The 18,214-nt window shown below is 53.1% G+C and overlaps 4 protein-coding genes across 4 annotated transcripts; 3 read left to right on the top strand and 1 right to left on the bottom strand.

Annotated features, from left to right (window-relative positions):
* Positions 1-1,251: 1,251 nt before the first annotated feature.
* On the top strand, positions 1,252-4,434 carry H6S33_000699 (uncharacterized protein; the record flags this gene model as incomplete). The annotated part of the gene is made up of 5 exons (XM_044832104.1): positions 1,252-3,108; positions 3,166-3,232; positions 3,312-3,484; positions 3,566-4,194; positions 4,392-4,434. 5 exons carry the CDS (start codon positions 1,252-1,254, stop codon positions 4,432-4,434), a joined length of 2,769 nt encoding a protein of 922 aa, XP_044700258.1.
* Positions 4,435-7,923: 3,489 nt separating this feature from the next.
* H6S33_000698 (uncharacterized protein) lies at positions 7,924-8,082 on the top strand (the record flags this gene model as incomplete). The annotated part of the gene is made up of 1 exon (XM_044832103.1): positions 7,924-8,082. A coding segment is annotated over one exon (159 nt), but the record flags the coding sequence as incomplete, so codon positions are not given.
* A 2,006-nt stretch (positions 8,083-10,088) lies between these two features.
* On the bottom strand, positions 10,089-12,819 carry H6S33_000697 (uncharacterized protein; the record flags this gene model as incomplete). Its single annotated transcript, XM_044832102.1, has 4 exons — positions 10,089-10,193; positions 10,266-10,433; positions 10,513-12,578; positions 12,774-12,819. 4 exons carry the CDS (start codon positions 12,817-12,819, stop codon positions 10,089-10,091), a joined length of 2,385 nt encoding a protein of 794 aa, XP_044700256.1.
* A 2,173-nt stretch (positions 12,820-14,992) lies between these two features.
* Positions 14,993-16,653, top strand: H6S33_000696 (uncharacterized protein; the record flags this gene model as incomplete). The annotated part of the gene is made up of 4 exons (XM_044832101.1): positions 14,993-15,005; positions 15,071-15,344; positions 15,425-15,557; positions 15,631-16,653. 4 exons carry the CDS (start codon positions 14,993-14,995, stop codon positions 16,651-16,653), a joined length of 1,443 nt encoding a protein of 480 aa, XP_044700255.1.
* Between the last annotated feature and the right edge of the window lie 1,561 nt (positions 16,654-18,214).

Here is an 18,214-nt window from a genome sequence, read left to right as displayed (position 1 = left end):
AAATCACTCGCCCCATTTCAGCCGCTCCGAGTCCTGATCCCCAATCGAGCGACGAACAAACATTGGTACGATTCCCAGCGCAGGGCCCAGGTAAGGATGTATGCGCATGCGTGTCATCGAAGTGTATTTTTTTTTTTTTTTTTTTTTTTTTTCGTTGTCGTTGCCCTGGTTTTAAAGATACACACTTGGCGTTTTGAGATCCGGGAGGACACAACGTTTGATTCGCCGGGGCTGCCGTGATGTTTCTGAGACGTCACTGAGTTTAGAATCGGGCTCTGAACAAGCAAGCAAACCGGCAAGTACGCAATATGTAGAGGGAGGAGGTAGCGGTGGTGGTGCTGGTGGTCTCCGGGTGATTTGGAGAGGGAAAACGGAGGTTAATATATCCGGTGTCAATTGAATGCATTGCTCGGGACTGTGGGGTGCAGATTGCAGCCAGCAGCAGAAGAAGCTTCGGGATCGGCTTCTATGTAGAGTGAAGTACTTTAGATGTACCTACCTATTGTACTTCCCGAATTAACCCTACATACTTCTATCTACATACTCTAAATGCGCCGGGCGATAAGAAACGCCTGACATGATAGCGATACCGATATATCCCAACCCAACTAAACTGACGACTTTCCGCCAAGATAACCAGCTCCAAGTCAAAGTGAAAACTTGGTAGGGATGCAAAAAGTCTACAAGGGTCTCTCTCCGCGCCACGGTGACACCACAACAGGCAGTCGCTGTGCCGAATGGGCAAGGGCATTTTCTCTTTGAATCAAGCATTCGAGGCGCTTGAGCTTTGAAACATCCAGACTGAGTGACAGGATCAAGCAGGCAGGGCGGGAAACAAAACCCTGCTTGCCCTTCCATCCTCTCATATTACCACTCACCCCTCCCCCCTCTCCACAGCCCCACCAGGAAAAGAAGAGGAAGAGGTTGTTACTTTCAAGACTCACTGACTTGCTTTCGCTCGAGATCTTCCCCTTTCTTCTCAGGGACTACCACACCAGCCAACCTTCTGACTTTCTCGCCCCATACCTTACCCCGGATTTATTAGTATTACTTACTCTACTGCCACTGCTCTGCTCGTATTATAGTATTTTGTCAGCAGCTAAGCTTGGTGAGGCGATAGCACAGACCTCTAAGACTCTGCCGATCAGCGGGGAAAGATAAAGTCTTGTACTTGCCTACAATCTCTCCCGCGTAGGTACAACATACTCTGAGCTATCGTCGTTCCCTCCAGGGTCAAAAAATTCGAGTCACATGGAGCCTGGTGGGAATCATCAAACAGGAGCAGCAGCAGAGATGAGTAACACTGCTAGTAGTACTGCTAGTAGTACTCGGAGTCTCCCTGCAGAGACAGAAAACACTACTGCTACTGCTACTACTACTACTGCACCATCATCTTCTAATACTCCTGCTACTGCCGCTTCTTCGGCAGAGCCGCATGCGAACAACACTCCTAAATCCCTCGATGCAGAAACCACTACCGACAAAGTGCAAGTGTCCAGCACCACCGCATCGGGCACGGACGACGATGAATGGGTATGGTCTAATGGGACAGTTGGCAACACGCCTGCTGCCGATCGGGACGAGCTGCGGTATTCCGACACAGGAAGTGGTGATTGTGGCGGCCAAGTAGAAGCTGCAGCAGCTGCAGAAGCAGAAGAGCATGAAGAAGTAGTGGATGCCTTGGAGAGCAGCTGCTCGGTGAATGATGTTGCAGCAAACCTTAGTGGCTCGACCAACAACTCAACACCCGTCCTGCTCCCAACGACCAAGACCTCGACGACGACGACGACGACGACGACAATAGAAAAGACCTCCCCCGAACAACACCTGCTAGAGATCCCCATGGAGTCGAATTCTTCAACCACCGATTACAAACTCGACAACAATGACCTGCTCTCGTCGGACACTGATATCAACCAGGTCTCCACGCCCGTGCTCGGGTCGGCTACAGACCGCACGCTCAACATGCTCTCCACGCAGGTCGCAGGCCTCTCCATGAGCCCGGCAAACCCAGATTCGGCTCCCTCGGACATCTCAAACTCGCTAGCCCCCGTCCCCGACAAGCCCGAGCTCAACGAGATTTCACCTCCGACGCCCAGGAAGGACGATAATAATAATACAATTACCAGTAGCAGCAGCAGGTCGCCCATATCCCCAGCCTTGCTCCAGACTCTCCCGCTGCCCCAACCTCCGCCAGCTCCACCCCCAAAGGATGTACCCCCAAAGGACCGAGTCTACCTCGATCCAGCCCCCTTGACACCTGGCCGCAGCAGGTCCGTCTCCCCAACGCGGGATAGCTCTGATCGGGAGTTGCCGAGAAACCCTAGGTCGGGCTCATCCTCAGAGGACGACGAGCCCGGTGACAATACTCGTTCGGAGATCCACAATATATTCGAGCAGAGCAACGAGAAGAGCTCAACATCGCTCGCCTCCTCAGGTTCACAACCGCCCATAATGCACCCCATACGCTCCTCATCGCTATCCAACGAGAGCGGGAAACCCGGGGACACAACATCACCTGGCCAGGCATCCCAACAGATCCCCCAACTTGCGCTGACACCCACGCCCAACGTCGCTGGCAAAGCCCGCGAGGAGGCCGTCCAGTCGCCCATAGTTTCCCAGCAGCAGCCGCCGCCGCCGCCGCCCGACGAGGACCTCCCCTTTGACTTCCACCGATTCCTGCGGCAGCTGCGCAAGGGCTCTGCCGACCCCGTCGCCAAGTTCCTGTCGAGCTTCCTGCGCGAGTTTGCCAAGAAGCAGTGGATGGTGCACGAGCAGGTCAAGATCGTGCACGACTTTCTCAACTTCATCTACGGCAAGATGGAGAGCTGCGATGTGTGGCGCGACGTCGGCGAGGTGGAGATGGATAATGCGCGCGAGGGCATGGAGAAGCTCGTGATGAATCGGCTCTACACGCAGACGTTCTCGCCGGAGATCTTGCAGGCGTCGCCGCCGAGCGCGGGGGGGTCAAGGAGGACGCCGAGTGATGATATGTTTCCCGGGAGGCGGGGGCAGCATCAGGAGGATGTGGAGCGGGATGAGGTGCTGGCGCAGAAGGTGCGGATCTATGGGTGGATCAGGGAGGAGCATCTGGATATTGGAGACACGGTGAGAGGGGATGGGGGGAGGAAGTTTTTGGACTTGGCGGTGAACGAGATGGTGAAGATAAAAAATTATAGGGCTCCGAGAGATAAGGTTATTTGCGTGCTTAATTGCTGCAAGGTTATTTTCGGTAAGCCTTCAGCGGGATGGCGGTTCTGGGTGGGTACGGAGACTGCCAATTGCTGATCTTGGGTTATTGGGGAACACAGGGCTGTTACGGCATTCTAATAGCGACGAGAGCGCGGATAAATTCATTCCATTGCTGATCTATGTTGTTCTCCGGGCGAATCCGGAACATTTGGTCAGTAATGTACAGTACATCCTTAGGTTTAGGAACCCGGATAAGCTTAATGGCGAGGCGGGATATTATTTAAGCAGTTTGGTACGTTCGGCCACATTTCTTATTACTATTTCTATCTGTGAAAGACTTAGACCCTTTTAATACTTGGGTGTGCTTTTTCAGATGGGTGCAATTCAGTTTATAGAGAATCTTGACCGCTCCAGCCTCACCATTACAGACGAAGAGTTCGAAAAGAATGTTGAGGCCGCTGTAGCAGCAATTGCGGAACGGCCTCCTCCTCCGTCACCCCCGCAGCTCCCACCAAGGAGGCAGTCATCGTATAATACCGAGACTGTCTCTGAGAAGGGCAGGAGATCTACAGAGGGGAGAAGTTCCACGAGCTCTAATGATTCCTCGAGCGGTGAATCCGATGAAAAGGCAGCCGTAGCTGGGCTATTAAGAACTATACAGCGGCCCCTAACAACTATTGGGCGTATATTCTCGGATGGGGAGCCATCAAACGCTACATTATCTGTATCCTCGAATAGCGGGCCAGCCTTGACCCCTCGTGGCCGCTCTCCTAGTGCTGAAGACAGCCTTCTCACCGCCGTCGGCGGCCGCGGCCATAGCGGGCGTCGAAGACCTCCTGTGACGGCAGAGGAAGCGGCTGCTCGTCAGGCGAGCGCAGAGACGGAAGAGGCCCGCCGGATCCAAAGAAGTGAGCACGAGAACGTGGTGGATATTCTAAAGGCGATGTTCCCGGCTCTAGATAAAGAGATTATCGGCGATGTTGTCAGCATGAAGGAAGGGAGGTCGGTTTCTTCCCCCATCCTCCCCCCCTCGTCCTCCGCGTCCTCATCTCCCCCCACTTCCCTAGCACCCACTTCCCCCTCATCCTACGCCCTTGCTTTGAGCTTGTTTGTTCCGTTCCGCTTTGTGTCGAGGAGGTATCTCTCTTTTAGAAAAGGAAGAAGGCTGAGAAAGATTTTGGGTGGGGCCGTTTGAATAGGGTTGGTGAGGCTGTTGATGCTTGTTTGGCGCTGAGCGGTTAGAAAAAAGATGCATGGAAACAAAAAATCATTATGGAGTTCTTCTTTTAAAGTGGTAGCTGGTTGGTCTGGAATTTCTATTTTTATTTTGCGGAGTTGCCAGGGATCTCCAGGGTTGGTAGGGTAGGGTAGGGGAAGGGAGGGAAGGGATAGGGCATGCAGGAAAGACAGTATGGGATAGGGTTGCGATAAGCTCGTTACTTGGAAGCTTGATCCATCCACTATTGTTGTTTGGGGTATGTAGTATTTTATTTTCGGGTGCATCTAGAGTTGGGTAGCATTAATTATTCTTTTCTTTTATCCCCATTTTTTTCTTAACCTCCTCCTTCCTTTACCCATTTTCTTCTCCCTCCCATCTACTTACTCTGCTCTGCTTCCCTTTTCATTCGGAATCCCTGTTTGTGTCTGCTTGTTTCTTATTACTTTTTTCTTCTTTGTATCGCACCTCTGGCTGGCTTGTTGGGGGTGTTGAATATTTTACCATTCGCCCGGATTGGGCTACCTACCTACGTATCTGTTTCTCTTCTCCTCTCTTCGTGGTTGCTGCTGGTGTGGAACGGATTAAAGAACGCATGTATGAATGAATCGATACGATGATAGGACGGAACCAGAAAAGGCTGGCTGTATCTCACTCCTGGTCCTGGTGAAATGATTGACGTACCATGGCAGTACAATGGTAGCACAAAACCCAACCATAATGCATTATGTTTCATTTATTTATTTATTTATATAAATATTTTTTCTTTTTCTTTTTTCGTTTTTTTTTTTCCCGCGTTCCGTTTCCGTGCGGGGTAATTCGTTTTTGAAGAGGCTGGGAGGAATTCTGATTTCGACTGGAAGGGCTTGGAAAAAAAATTAAGGCGAAAAGTCGCACATGTCATTCGGTGATTCTTGGGTTGTTGGGGTGGGTGTGGAGCGACATAGTGTATCACTCGTTCTTGGCGGTCATGGCACTAGTGTCATGATGTGTTCAGGCCCGTTCTTCGTCGAGGGCGTTCATGTATGGATGTGAATGACCCAATCCCATGATTTGAAAGCGCGCATGATTCCCTGCGGAATCCTGGCTTTAGAGATGTTCAGTAATCGTGATCATAATCAACGCTGCTGTTGGTCAGTAGCAGTGAGTGATAGAATGTACTACCGGAGATGAGTGATATAGTATGAATGATATCTTCGAGTTTGATGTTGATCAATACTGTAGCCAACTAAGATGCTCCCAGTATGTATGTTGATCTTAAGTGCACTTTAGAGCTATATGTTGATGTTGGTTCATTTTCTTGTCGTGGATGATCCTTTTGCGCTTTCAAAAAGCTACCGGCTTGCCGTTACAAGCTCTTGAAACGCCTTTGTATATTGATATTGGTGGATATTATCCAACGGTCTTAATCGCGTCGAGTATTCCATGTCGCCCCTGGGTTAGGCCAGTACTAGGGCCTGGTTCTTATGTTCTGTCTATAGCAGTATCCCAGACGTGCTGTCTTCAGCTCTGTCCCAGGTGACTGTTCAGCCGTTATCATTGTCCAGGGCGGGTGTAAAGATCGTTTCTGACTAGGTGCTGCCCTTTAGAGGCTTTGACATCAATAAAGATCCATCCACCTCATGATGGGACTTGGAGAGTGAGTAGCAGAACTGATCATAGTAGGACCCCCTGTACGAGCCTAAGATTGAGGACATGAGAGTTAAATGCGCTGAACAATCTCTTTATCATCCCCACGGCTATTATACGCTTTCCGGCTTAGCTGCCTAGAAGACTAAGTATGATTTCTGCTGAACAGCACAGAGAAGGCACTCTGCAACTCTCGTCTGCAGTCAAAAGCATGTCCCTACCATATATCCGTGCGAGGTAAAACCTAGGTTATTACAGGTGTCATACTCTCCCTGTTAGAAGACAACCAACAAGTTCAAGGGGTTACTCGTTGGATAGGTGAAGTTATGAAGGAAGTTGAGTTTGTGGTGGTCTAGTTGTGATTGTGGTTGTGGTTGTGGTGAGCAGCGCACATAGGCGGGGTAAATTTTTAAAGTCCCTCTAGTGGGGCCATGTTCTCTCTCGCTGAATCGATTTTCGAGCATGGCTACATGTACCTGGGCGTGGGGAGTCGTAGTACTGGGGGAGGGAAGGGGCGAGTGTTATGTGTAAAATCTACATGTAGGTTACTATTGACCAATCTGGTGTGTGTAACGATAACGATTAGATTAGATTGAGCCCCCCTCGATGGGATGGGCTTTAAAACAGAAATCCGGACAATACTGGCATGCGTTGTTTGGCTTAGCTTAAGGGATAAAACTTCATTCCATCTCCATTAGCTGCCGTCACAGCTGCAACGGCCTGGGTTCGAATCCCAGGTCGGGCAATTATGGGGCACTTACCCCATAATTTGTTGCAGTTTTTGCTGCAGAATTATTTTAACATGACAGTCGTGCCTACATATGTACTGATGGGCTCGCACATGGTACAGCACATCCAAAACCCTAGCCTACGTAGGCTCGTGTAGAGTACTCTAGCAAGTGGTAGGTTGCCCTGTGGCCGTGGGATAGAGGTATCCGGCTCCATAATTTGGGACATTGTCCACGCATCAACATGCCAGCCATCTTTGGAATCTGACCTTCTGACCCTTAGACAAAGGCATGGACATACACGCCGATGGAAAACGATGTACTGAAACATGTTTAAAGTTCTTACCGCCATTTCCTCACTCTTTAAAGACAGGGCTTCTTGCAGTAAACTAGCTTTCTGTCGTTTAAGATCAGATCAAGCCGCTATCCCCCAGGAAGTCGAATTCCTTTGGTTAGTAAGGTAACCTCCAGTTAAAAAAAAAGGTCCATTGGATCCCTAGTATAAGCCCATCAACCTCCTCTGCTGAGTCTCTTGACTTCTTGTCCTTTCCTTGCACGAATTGCTACAAGGAACCATAAAGGAACCATAGAGCACACCCAATTTCCATATAGCCAGGTGCTAAAGAAAACCTACTGAGCGGTTAGTACTACACACACCCAATGTTAGTGTAGGAGCCGTTCCGGCTCCGTGCCAAGCTAGCGTAGATGAGTGAGAGCCAACATGCAGCCAATAACACTAACGAAATCATTGTTAACGTAGGTTGGATGGTCCCGCGGTGTAGAGGTCACACTCTATACCACAGCCGCGAACGTTTAACCCCTCCTCTGAACCGGACGTAGAACGCGACCTAGCAATCGAAGCAGTATTGCGAACTCTTTTTATGTGATTGACGAGCAAAATATTTCTCTGATAAAGAAAGACACCTATCCTCCCCCCCCCCCTCCGCCTACCGGCGGCACCAGGGCCGAGTCTCTCCCCCTTTACACGACAGAAGAGATGCTTTTTCTACGTGGGATTGGGAAGGGGTGATATGTAATTACAGATGACCTTGTTCGTACTTGTATGAAGTGGTACTGGTCATGCTAGATAGAGGTATAAGGCTGGAGATATAAGATATAAGTGCAGCACTAGAAGGAAGTCGGGATAAAATAGTGATAATGATGGAAAGATCAAAACGTAAGAAGAGGTTGGGCGGTCGTTACATGTATATTCGTGTGGTCGTTCTGGCCGTGACTGTCGTGGACGTGATCGTGGACGTGATGAAGGTCGTGGTAAATAATTACATAATGTTGGTGGAGGATGGGGCAGAGACAAAAGTATGAAGAGAAATGACCACCTCTGTGCGTCTACAGCTGTATGTGTATAACCGCTAATCTGATGGCAAACACCAAGGAGCCGGAGGTCCAAGTTCTTCATCACCAAGACGTGCCATTCCTCAAGCCAGAAAGGAAAGAGTGCATCCCAAAAACACACCAATGAATAAATAATTTTCAAAAAATTTACAACCCGACTACGTGAGAACCAGGAGACTTGAAAAAGGAAAAGAAAGACAGCACCACTACAGCGAAAACCTGGCAGCAACACTTATAACCACAGATGAGAAACAGCCGAACACACAAAACGACATTGGAACGCCTAGTAAAAGCAGAAGGAAAACAAGACGGTCTCGAATACACGCAAAGCAACATTCCAGAGCTCAAGCACCACGGCATTCATCTCAGCACTCAGAGCCAGTGTCGGAGCAAGGAGTACGTCACGCGGGGTTTCATTCAGTGATTACGAGGAGAAGATAGTATAATTTGTGTGCATTTCCCTTAGTTCGTCGCCCTGCGTTCTTCGTGAGGGCTGGAGACGAAGCCCCACACCCGAAAGCCTGTACGCACGAATAGACAGATCAACAAAGTTGACGGTTAAGGTTACACGCGCGGGCCCTCCCACGTCGAGTGATAGTCTGTGAACGACACGACACGACACAACCCGCCAACCCCCCCCAAAAGCCGTCTGACCTGGTGTCCCCAGTTTCAAAGGTTGGGGTTCTCCACGAATGTATCCATCTGTGTCTCCACAACTCGAAACGAGTGGCATGACACAACCCCAGGAAGAAGACTATAACGTGTTTTGTCTCCTAGTGCTACATACACGATCTACCGAGTGACAATCCATGACGCACTTTCTCCACCACATTACCTTCACCACCACCAAAACCACCCACAACCCATAATAACCCCTTCAAGAACCCATTCCCGTGCGCCCTTCCTATTCCCACCCATCCACCACCACCACCATAAAAAAAAAAAAAAAAAACGCCCCCCACACCGCGCGCACCACAACCGCAAAGTCACCACAAAGTCACCGAAAATCACGAAAAAAACCCAAAACTCAAAAAGCCCAAAATCAAAATCAACATAACACAATTGGATCGCATCAAGCAATATATAAACATCCCCACATCCCCATCCCCATCCCCACGTCCTTTTCCCCTTCCCCCTCCTCTACCCCCATCTCCCATCTCCCATCTCCCATCTCTCATCTCAAACACAGCAAACAAAACATACAAAACACGCAACACAAAACGCTCAAAAACATACTCAAAGCAATGTGGTATATAATCTCGCCCAACGCTCCATCGCTCGCTAGCATCCAGTCCCAGCCCGTAAGTAGTACAGTCAGGAACCCGGCCGGACCCTCTTGTTTTTTTCGTGGAAAAGAAGAAGTACAATATGATAACGCAAAAAACGAAACGAAAAAGGCCAGTAAGTAGTAATCTGTCTGTCACCACACCTAGCTTACTGCCAGTGGTAGCTGTAGTGCGTAGGTGAAAAACTGCAACAAGCAAGACGAAACAGAACAGAACAGAACACAAAACGCAAAAAGCCAAAAAGCCAAAAAGCCAAACAATGCACGCAAAAACACAATCACTCACTCAAGGGGGGTAAAAAGCTGCAAATAAAAGTTAAAAAAAAAAAAGAATAGTAAAAAAAATAAAAGAATATCGCCTTTATCTATGCTACCAATATCCCTATCATACTCCCGCCTTGTGGAAAAAAAAAAAAAAAAAAAAAAGCCCGTTTCCGTTATAAAAAAAAAAGACACAACAAGTACTCCACCAAAAACACAAAGAGAACTCGTAGCTTTTCGTTAAAATACTCACCCCAAAATCTTTTTTTTTTTTTTCCTCGTCGTTCTCGGTCATACCCATCCCCCCCCCTCCCCCCCCATTTTTTTTCCCTTTTTTTATCGTGACTTTCGTATCATAGCTTGTGTGTAAGCTAGTAGTCAGATACTTCATCACGCCCATTATCATCACCATCATCAATCATCATCATCTCTTCAACCTCCTCTCCTCACACCCCACACACACCGGTATCTCATTACCTCCCTTGCCCCTGATAAAGAAGCGCCCATCATCGAAGCCATTTCCACACTCCTATCACCCACCGCAATCAGCACCGTCTCAAACACCACCCAACCAAAACCCCCATCGGAGAACCAAACTTACCGTGCAGCAAAAACACTCCTCATGCCACTCGCCGCCCAGCGCCTTCACCACCGTCTCCGTGACGGGCTTCTTGCACTTCTTGCACTTGCCACTATACCTATTCTGGTAGCACCCCACGCACCACGCATACCCGTCCTTCTCGACGAATCGCGACTCGGAATTAAACGGCTACCCCCCGCACACGCACATTAGCACTCGCTCCCCAAACGCTCCCCCCAGCCACCCCAGGAAAGAAGCAAATACTCACATCCCCACACTCCGCGCAGAAAAAATGCCCCGCATGCCACGTCCCGCCACACGCCACGACCACCTCCCCCTCAATCGGCGTCTTACAGCTCCTACACCTCGGCGAAAACAGCTCATGAAAGTCCAAATGGCAATAAAACCTCACCTTGCCCCCCTTCTCCCCCTCCACCTCCACCCTCCTCTTCCTGCTCTCCTCCGGCTCCGGAAAGAAGCCCACATGCTCCAGCGTCGTATGGCAATGGTCGCATCTGAAGCACTCGGGATGGAACCGTATCGACGACGCCGACACCACGCGGCCCTCGATGGGCGTGCGGCAGTATGCGCACGACGCCGTGGGGCCGCGCGAGTTGACGTAGCCGCTGCTGTTGCTGCCGCTGTAGGCTGATGCGGGGCCCTTTGCGGAGCCGCGGGGGATGGGGAGGGGGCGGCGCGAGGCGCTGGGGCCGGTGGGGTCGCGGGCGGGGGCGCCGCTGGGCGCTTCGTCCGGGAGCGAGATCATGGGGATTGATGGGGGTGGTTGTGATGGCTGCTTTGGTTTTGCGACGGGGGTGGGGTCCTCGTCGGGGAAGTTAAAGCTGGGGATTGGCACCGGGACTCGTGGGCTGTCGTCTTTGTCCGGCACGCAGATGGACGGCACGGGGGGCATTTTGTTCGACGTTGAGCTGGACGCTGTCGGCGGCGGCGTCGGCATCGTGACAAGCCCAATAATCGGGGCGGCAGACTGCGGCTGCACCTGTGCTCCGTACCGCGACCTGTTTTTCCGTGCGTCTGTATCGTTCCTCCCAAACCCAACACCACCACCGCTCCTACTACCCAGACCCCCAATCCGTTCAATACCACCCGTAATGGCAGCCACGTTCTCACTGCTGCCATTCCCAGCTTTCGGCAATGGCCTTCTCCCAAGCTCCTTCAGCGCCTCTGCCTCCGCATCCTCTTCCTCCGACCCCGACATTGGCGGCGACGGCAACGGCACCGGGTTCGTCGTGTACTTGACCTTATTATGCTGCGTCGGCTCCTTCTTATGCGGATCAATATACGCGCGCCTCCCCGGCGCCGAAAAGATCGGTGCAGTCCTCACCGACGACTCCTTCCTCGTCGGCGGCGTCGCCGCCGCCGCCTCCGGCACAATTGGCAACTTCGCCGCGGACTCCGACCTCCCCAACGGCGTCGACCGCTGACTCGGCGACTTGTTGATCCTCAGCGGCGCCACATACGGCATCGGCGCCGGCGGCAACGACCTAAAATGGGACGTCAACTCCTCCTCAATCCTCGTCGACGCGGACTTTGGCGGCGGATGCGTCGGGGGCATGACCACGGGGCTCGGCGAGCTCGGCCGCGACAGCGACGGCAGCGCCCACGACACCGTCTTCTTCGCGATACCACCACCCGAAGACGAAGACGACGACGACGTTGACGCAGACCCCGACGACCCCGTCCGCTCGTGGCGGGTGCCGAACTTGGAGAACTCGCGGAAGCTGAAGGAGCCCTGCTTCTTCAGCGAGTTGCCGCGCTTTGTCGTCGTCGTCGTTGTCGACGCCGAGTCCGCTGCTGTTGCTGAGTCCGTGGAGAACAGCTTCTTCGGCGGCGTATCGCCCATGCGGCCCTCCTGCAGGTCCTTCCCGTCCCATCCGGCCTCGCGCTCCGCCTCTGTAGTCTCCGGGGGTGCGAACGGCGGCGTAGCCGCCGGCGGGACGGACGCCGTCGCGGCGCGGGAGCGTGTCCGTGTGATGCGCGTCGGCGTCGACGACCTTGGTAGTATCGATGACGCAATCGAGGGTGCCGAGAACGTCTGGCTGCGCTTGTGTGAATTGCGTCTCAGGAGCCAGCTGTCGCGTTTGCCCACGGCGTCGTCTGTTGTCTTTGCGGCGGCGCCGTCGGGGGAGGACGCGGCTTTCTGGAGTGCGGGACGCGGCGGGGAGGGGTGCAGGCGCGGTTCGTTGAGCGAGGGGGCGGCGTCGAGGAGGCTGACGGAGCTCTGGGGCGTCCAGCGGGCTTTGGTGGTGGAGAGGGGGCGCGCGCCGATGGGGCGTTGAGGGCGGTTGGAGCGGAGGTCGGAGAGGTAGGTTTCTGGTGGGTGTTAGTGGTGCGTGCTCGGGCGGGTAGGGTAGGTGAACGTCATGAGTAACGGGGCCAGTGCGAGACAAACAAGAGGCGGGAAAAAGAAATATGGGGGATTAGAAATGATGAGGGGGGCAGAAACATATGTAGGTGGGTGGAAGGTATATGTAGATATGTAGATATATAGATGCTGGGTAAAAGTACCTAGCTGCTCCTTGGTCATGTACGAAACCCGAGCCTGGTCCGACATGATGATGTCTTTCCGTTCCTGTTTCTGTCTCTTTCCTCTTGGGTCCTCTTGTTTCTACTCGGCAGGAAATGGGCAGAGCAGTGAGTGCCTGAACGGGGGGGGTCCAGAGATAACAACAAACAACACTCTACGCTAGGGCTTGTGAATGGAACACGGGGGGTGAGAAGAGTGAAGGTAGATAGTCGAGTGAAGGGGTGATGAATGGGGTGTAATGACAGAGATGGCTGAGTGAATTGGTGATAGCAGTGATGTTGGTGGTGATAGCAGTGATGTTGGTGGTGATAGTGGTGGTTGTGGTTGTGAGGATGATGTCGAGTGAAGAAACCCTGGGGGTGTGATTATATGGGCTGGCCTGCTTGCTGGCTCTCTCTGGTTCCTCGTTCCTAGGGCCTGGTCTGTCTGTATGTGGGCACCTATGTAGGTAGCTGGCAGATCGATCTGTCTGGGCGGGATGATGGATGGAATTGGATGTAATGTATTTGGGGGGTGAGCGGTGGTAGATAGCAGTTAATGGTGGGCGAGAGAGGTTCGAGTGTGTGGGTGGTGGGCGAACGTGAGTGGGCGGTGGGACAGACAGACAGACAGACAACGGTACCTAGTGGAAGAAGAAGGACTGGCAACCGGGCACTAGGCAGCGCAGCTCATCCACTCACTACTGGGCAACGGGGAAAGACTACTACTCTTACTCTAACTTGATAGACAGGACCGGCGGGATCGGGAAGGGAGGAGGGAAGAAGAAAAAGGGAAAAGTCAGGAAGGAAGGATTTAGAGTAGAAAAGCCCGTGCTGCTGTATTCGGATTAACCACCAGGCAGATAGGCTGGCAGGCAGGCAGGCAATAAAGGGCGCAATGGGAATGCAATGACAGAACGAGTGAGCGCAATGGATGGGATGAAATGAATCAAACGTTCCCCCCGGCAGTAACCGACAAGTTGGATCAACAACAGCAGCAAGAAGAATCAGAACAAGGACAAACACGCGAACACACACAGTGGCAGAAGAGAAGAGTCTGCAGAGAAGAGATGGCTGGATGTATGTATCATGTATCTATCTGTATGTAAACTGTCAACCGGGGGCCCCCGGGGGGAGTGTGAGGGCAGAGCAGACGGGGGGCGAGAAATAATTGAGAAGGCAGGAAAATATGTAACAGGAGGTAGAGAGAGGATCACACCGAAAGAGCAAAAGAAGGCGGCGCTCACTCTCTCAGCCTGGCGGGTAGAGTTACACTCTGCACTTCTGGCCTGGGCTGGCAGTAATAAACGTTGCCTGGCGTGTCACAGGAATTACAATACACCGAGAAAGAAAAGCTGCCCTGACTTGACCCGGTTGCAAATCCGTCCAACTGTAACCGTAACCGACTACCTACCTGCGTGTGTTTCTTCCTCCGATTCGAATTCTTCCTCTCCCCATGTCTCTCTCCCTTCCCTTCCCTTCCCTTCCCCTCCCCTCCCTCCCTCCCTCCCTCTCCCCCTCCTTCCTCACGTCCTCGATCTTCCTCTCCTCTTTTTCTTCTTCCCCGGGGTGTGGGGGGAATGGGGAAATCGAAACCCCCAGGAGATCCCAGACGCTGGTTGGTCCAACACATTGCTCTTTCCCCCCGCAAGATCGCGGAGGCCTCAGATGATGACCAAACCGTCCATCTTGAACCAGTTGCAGTGCAGGCAGGCAGGCAGGCAGGCAGGCAGGCAGGCAGCAAGGGAACTTCAAGAGAGCTACATACGCGTGCTAGTTAGACTGCTGTGCTAGAGTAGAGTTCACTCGTCTCTGCCCCCCATGCGGTTAAAGAGAAAGAGGGTGCGGGAAGTTGCGCAAGGGCCCGCCCAGAGGGGACTGGCGCCCCTCTTGTGTTTCCCCGCTGCCCCATTGGCTCCCGCGTCGGCTGCCAAGAAGGCAGGCCGGCCACATCAATGAGCAGCCAGGATCTAATCAGCCGCAGCCAGGATCTAATCAGCAGCAGCCAGGATCTAATCAGATGCGATAAGGCCGCGTGATTCGATCGATACCCAGCAGCCGCGTCTACAGGAAAGGAAGGATTCGGTCCCAAGTCCCATCAAGTCGTCGACTCCAACCTCAACCATCAACCGTCTCTCTCCAACAACGCAGCTCGGAGATTCTGCCTCTGTGCCTACATATACACACATCCACCGTTGCGACAGTCCATCCACCACCCCCCAATGTCTTCACCAGGTGCCCAGGAATCCACACCCTCCGCACATCTCAGTCCCTGAAGCTAACCACCTCCCCCTCCACAGAGTCCATCACCGCGCCCTCCCCCGACGCGGAAGGCTCCCCCGCCTCCCCCGAGAGGCCCACGGGCAACAAGTACGACCAGATGTTCGGGTCCGACGACGAGTCCACGCACGCGCCCAACGACGACGAGGACGACGAGGACGCCGGCGTCCGCAAGCGCTCCCGCCGGGTCGGGACCAATGGCGACGGCGCCGCGGACGAGGACGCCGAGGGCGAGGAGGAGAACGATGACAAGGACCTCTTTGGCGACGACAGTGACGAGGAGGCCCCCAAGCCGTGAGTTGTTTGCTGCTGTGCACTTTCTGGCAAAAACGCGTGGGAACGTCTGTTGACTTTGTGGGGGTTTGGCTGGACAGAAAGGAGCTCAGTGATAACGAGCTGGAGGGCACGCCTGAGCTGGACGAGCAGGAGAACGAGCCCGAGAGAGAGTACAGGAGCATTGATGTGTCTCTGCCCCGGCACCCCGTGCCAAACCCGGGGAACGACGATGTATGATGATGTCCCTGCTGCCCGTGGGCCCTCTGTGCCTCAATTCTGGACCCACTGCTAACTGAAGCCGCAGCTCTACCTCCTCCGCGTGCCCTCGCTCATCGCCATCCAGCCGCAGATCTTCTACCCCGAGAACTTCACGCTCAAGAACCTCGCCACCACCGACACCATGACATCCCCCTACACCGCCGCCACCACCACCATCCGCGTCCGCAAGTCGCCCGTCGACCCCAACACCCTCCAGTCCAACGCACGCATAATAAAATGGTCCGACGGCTCCCTCTCCCTCCAGATCGCCTCCTCCCCCAACCTCTACGACCTAACCTCCAAGCCGCTCGCCCCCTCCCACAAGACCCCCGAAAAATACGACCCCGCCCAGGACTCCCACACCTACCTTCTCACGCCGCACGAGTCCGCCGGCATGCTCCGCTTCCTCGGCCACGCAACCCACTCCCTCAACGTGCTCCCCACCGGCGCCTCCCAAGCCAACGCCGAGGCCGTCAACCGCCTCCACGAGCAGCTCTCCGCCGCCCAGGCCGCGCGCGGCGGCCGCCGCGCCGGCCAGCCCGCCATCGAGATCACAGACATGCGCGACCCGGAAGCCGAGCGAAAGGAGGCCGAGCGCATCTCGCGCGACAAGGAGCGCGCCGCCAAGAAGCTCGAGAACCAGCAGCGGCGCGCGCGCGGCGGCGCGGGCGGGGCCGGCGAGGCGCGGGGCGCGGGGGCAAAGTTTCCCCCGCGCTCAACGGGCACGCGCAGTAAGCGCGACTCGCCCCCGATTAACGTGGGCGCGCGCAAGTCGAACCAGGACGAGTATGATCTCGAGGACGACTTTGTGCAGGGGAGTGATGACGAGGAGGTTGTGGAGAGCTCGGAGGAGGATGAGAGTGATGATGGCGGGAGGCGGAGGAGGCCCGTGGCGGCGGCGGCGGCGGCGGGGGCGAAGAAGAGGAGGGAGGAGGTGGTGGAGGAGGAGGAGGAGGAGGAGGATGAGGCGGAGTTTACGGATGAGGAGAGGGCGGAGAGGGGGAGGGGGGGCGGGAGGGCGGGGAAGAGGAGGAGGGTTGTGGATGATGATGATGAGGACGATGAGTAGGGGGTCGGTGTCTGTGGCATCTCTTCCCCCCCCCCCCCCTTTTTTTTTTGTTGTCGTTGTGTGTTTTCCTTTTTTACACTCTTCCTTTTTCTCCCATCTGCTCCGTCCGGCGGACAAATCATAAATAGTTTAAAAGTGTAGCGGAATTCGAAGTAATGGTTCTCTGTCCTGTCCTGCCGTTCTTGCAGCATTCGCCATTGTGACTTGACCCACTTGAATAACCCCCCCCCCCCCCCAAATCATTGATACATATCCTGCTCGTCAATTTAAAAAGAAAGGTTCACAACACTGCTTGCGCGGTTTCTCGCAGCTGTGGTACTGAGTGTGATCCGCGAGTGACGGCCCATGATCCACCCACCCGTCTTCACTTCCTACTGCACCGGAATTTCACGTATTAAACACTCTTGCGAGCTACATGTAGTTACACGTACCGATAGCACGGGGGCAGTTTCTTCGGCGATTTTCCCCAGCCGGTAGGTAACCTCCTACAATGAGGAGCTGTTTCCCGATTATATGGCATGTATGGCCAACTCTCATCTTCGAGGCCCTAAACTCGCAGCATAACTCGGCGAGAGTCGGTTTATCGACTATTTCAAACACCTACATACATGGCGGCCATCCACTACGGGCAGCTGGCTAGAAAGCTGCCTACATGTGCCGCCTAGCGGCAGCGTGAGTTGTGGTCACAGGATATCACTCGTACTCGTGATCATCGTTCCACGGCCGGCCCTTTGATCCTTGGCCACTATATCGGAGCTTTATAGGTTCTAGTTTTCCTCTATGATTTTTCCTTCTTCCTTCCTAGACTTGTCCCCCCCTGTTGCGGTTGTCGTCCCATATCCCTTAATTCCTTTCTTTCAAATTTTGCCAGGCCATAATACAACAAATCTACCATAACTACACCCCTGCGGTAGCCAAACTTTTCTGGAAGTATCGTAGGGATGGAATTTAGAGAGAGTGGTATTTGTTAGCAAAATACAGGTTCCGTTCCTTCCGAACGCTGGAGGTTTTGTAGGGGTGGAATTTCGAGAGGGTGGAATTATGATAGGTTTCTCTGTATAGTCGACTCTCCATATAAGGATACGGTCGGGACCAGAAATCTGTATCCTTATAAGGCGATTATCATTATAAGAAGTAACGAGAATATCACTATATGCAGTATCACTATAAGGAGAATATCACTATATGCAGTATCACTATAACGAGAGTCGACTGTATAACGGAACGGCCATGATAGAAAAGAAAATCTTACTACTATAGAACTCGATTACAATTAGGACTAACTACATAACATCGACACCCACGTCTTCGTCATTTTTGCCCCTTTGCCTCTCATCTAAAGTCTAACTCTGAGTCTCTGTTGAACCTATATCCATCCCTCCTAGCTGGTTCTCATACGATTGGCGTGAGGTTTTGTCAATGCGCTAAGGGTGGTCCACTGGTTAGCATTATATTAAGTGCATTGGAAAGGCATGAACTTACGCCCTGTGTCAGGACACGCCAAGTCTCTCTTGGGACCGGCCGAAGTCCACCAGTGAGGAAATCCAAAAGCCAGGCCGAA

This window comes from Morchella sextelata (genome assembly GCF_020137385.1).
Source record: "Morchella sextelata strain SCLS chromosome Unknown scls_1, whole genome shotgun sequence".
Taxonomy (NCBI): domain Eukaryota; kingdom Fungi; phylum Ascomycota; class Pezizomycetes; order Pezizales; family Morchellaceae; genus Morchella; species Morchella sextelata.
The sequence above is the reverse complement of the archived record's forward strand: the minus strand, read 5'-3'. Positions and strand labels throughout refer to the sequence as shown.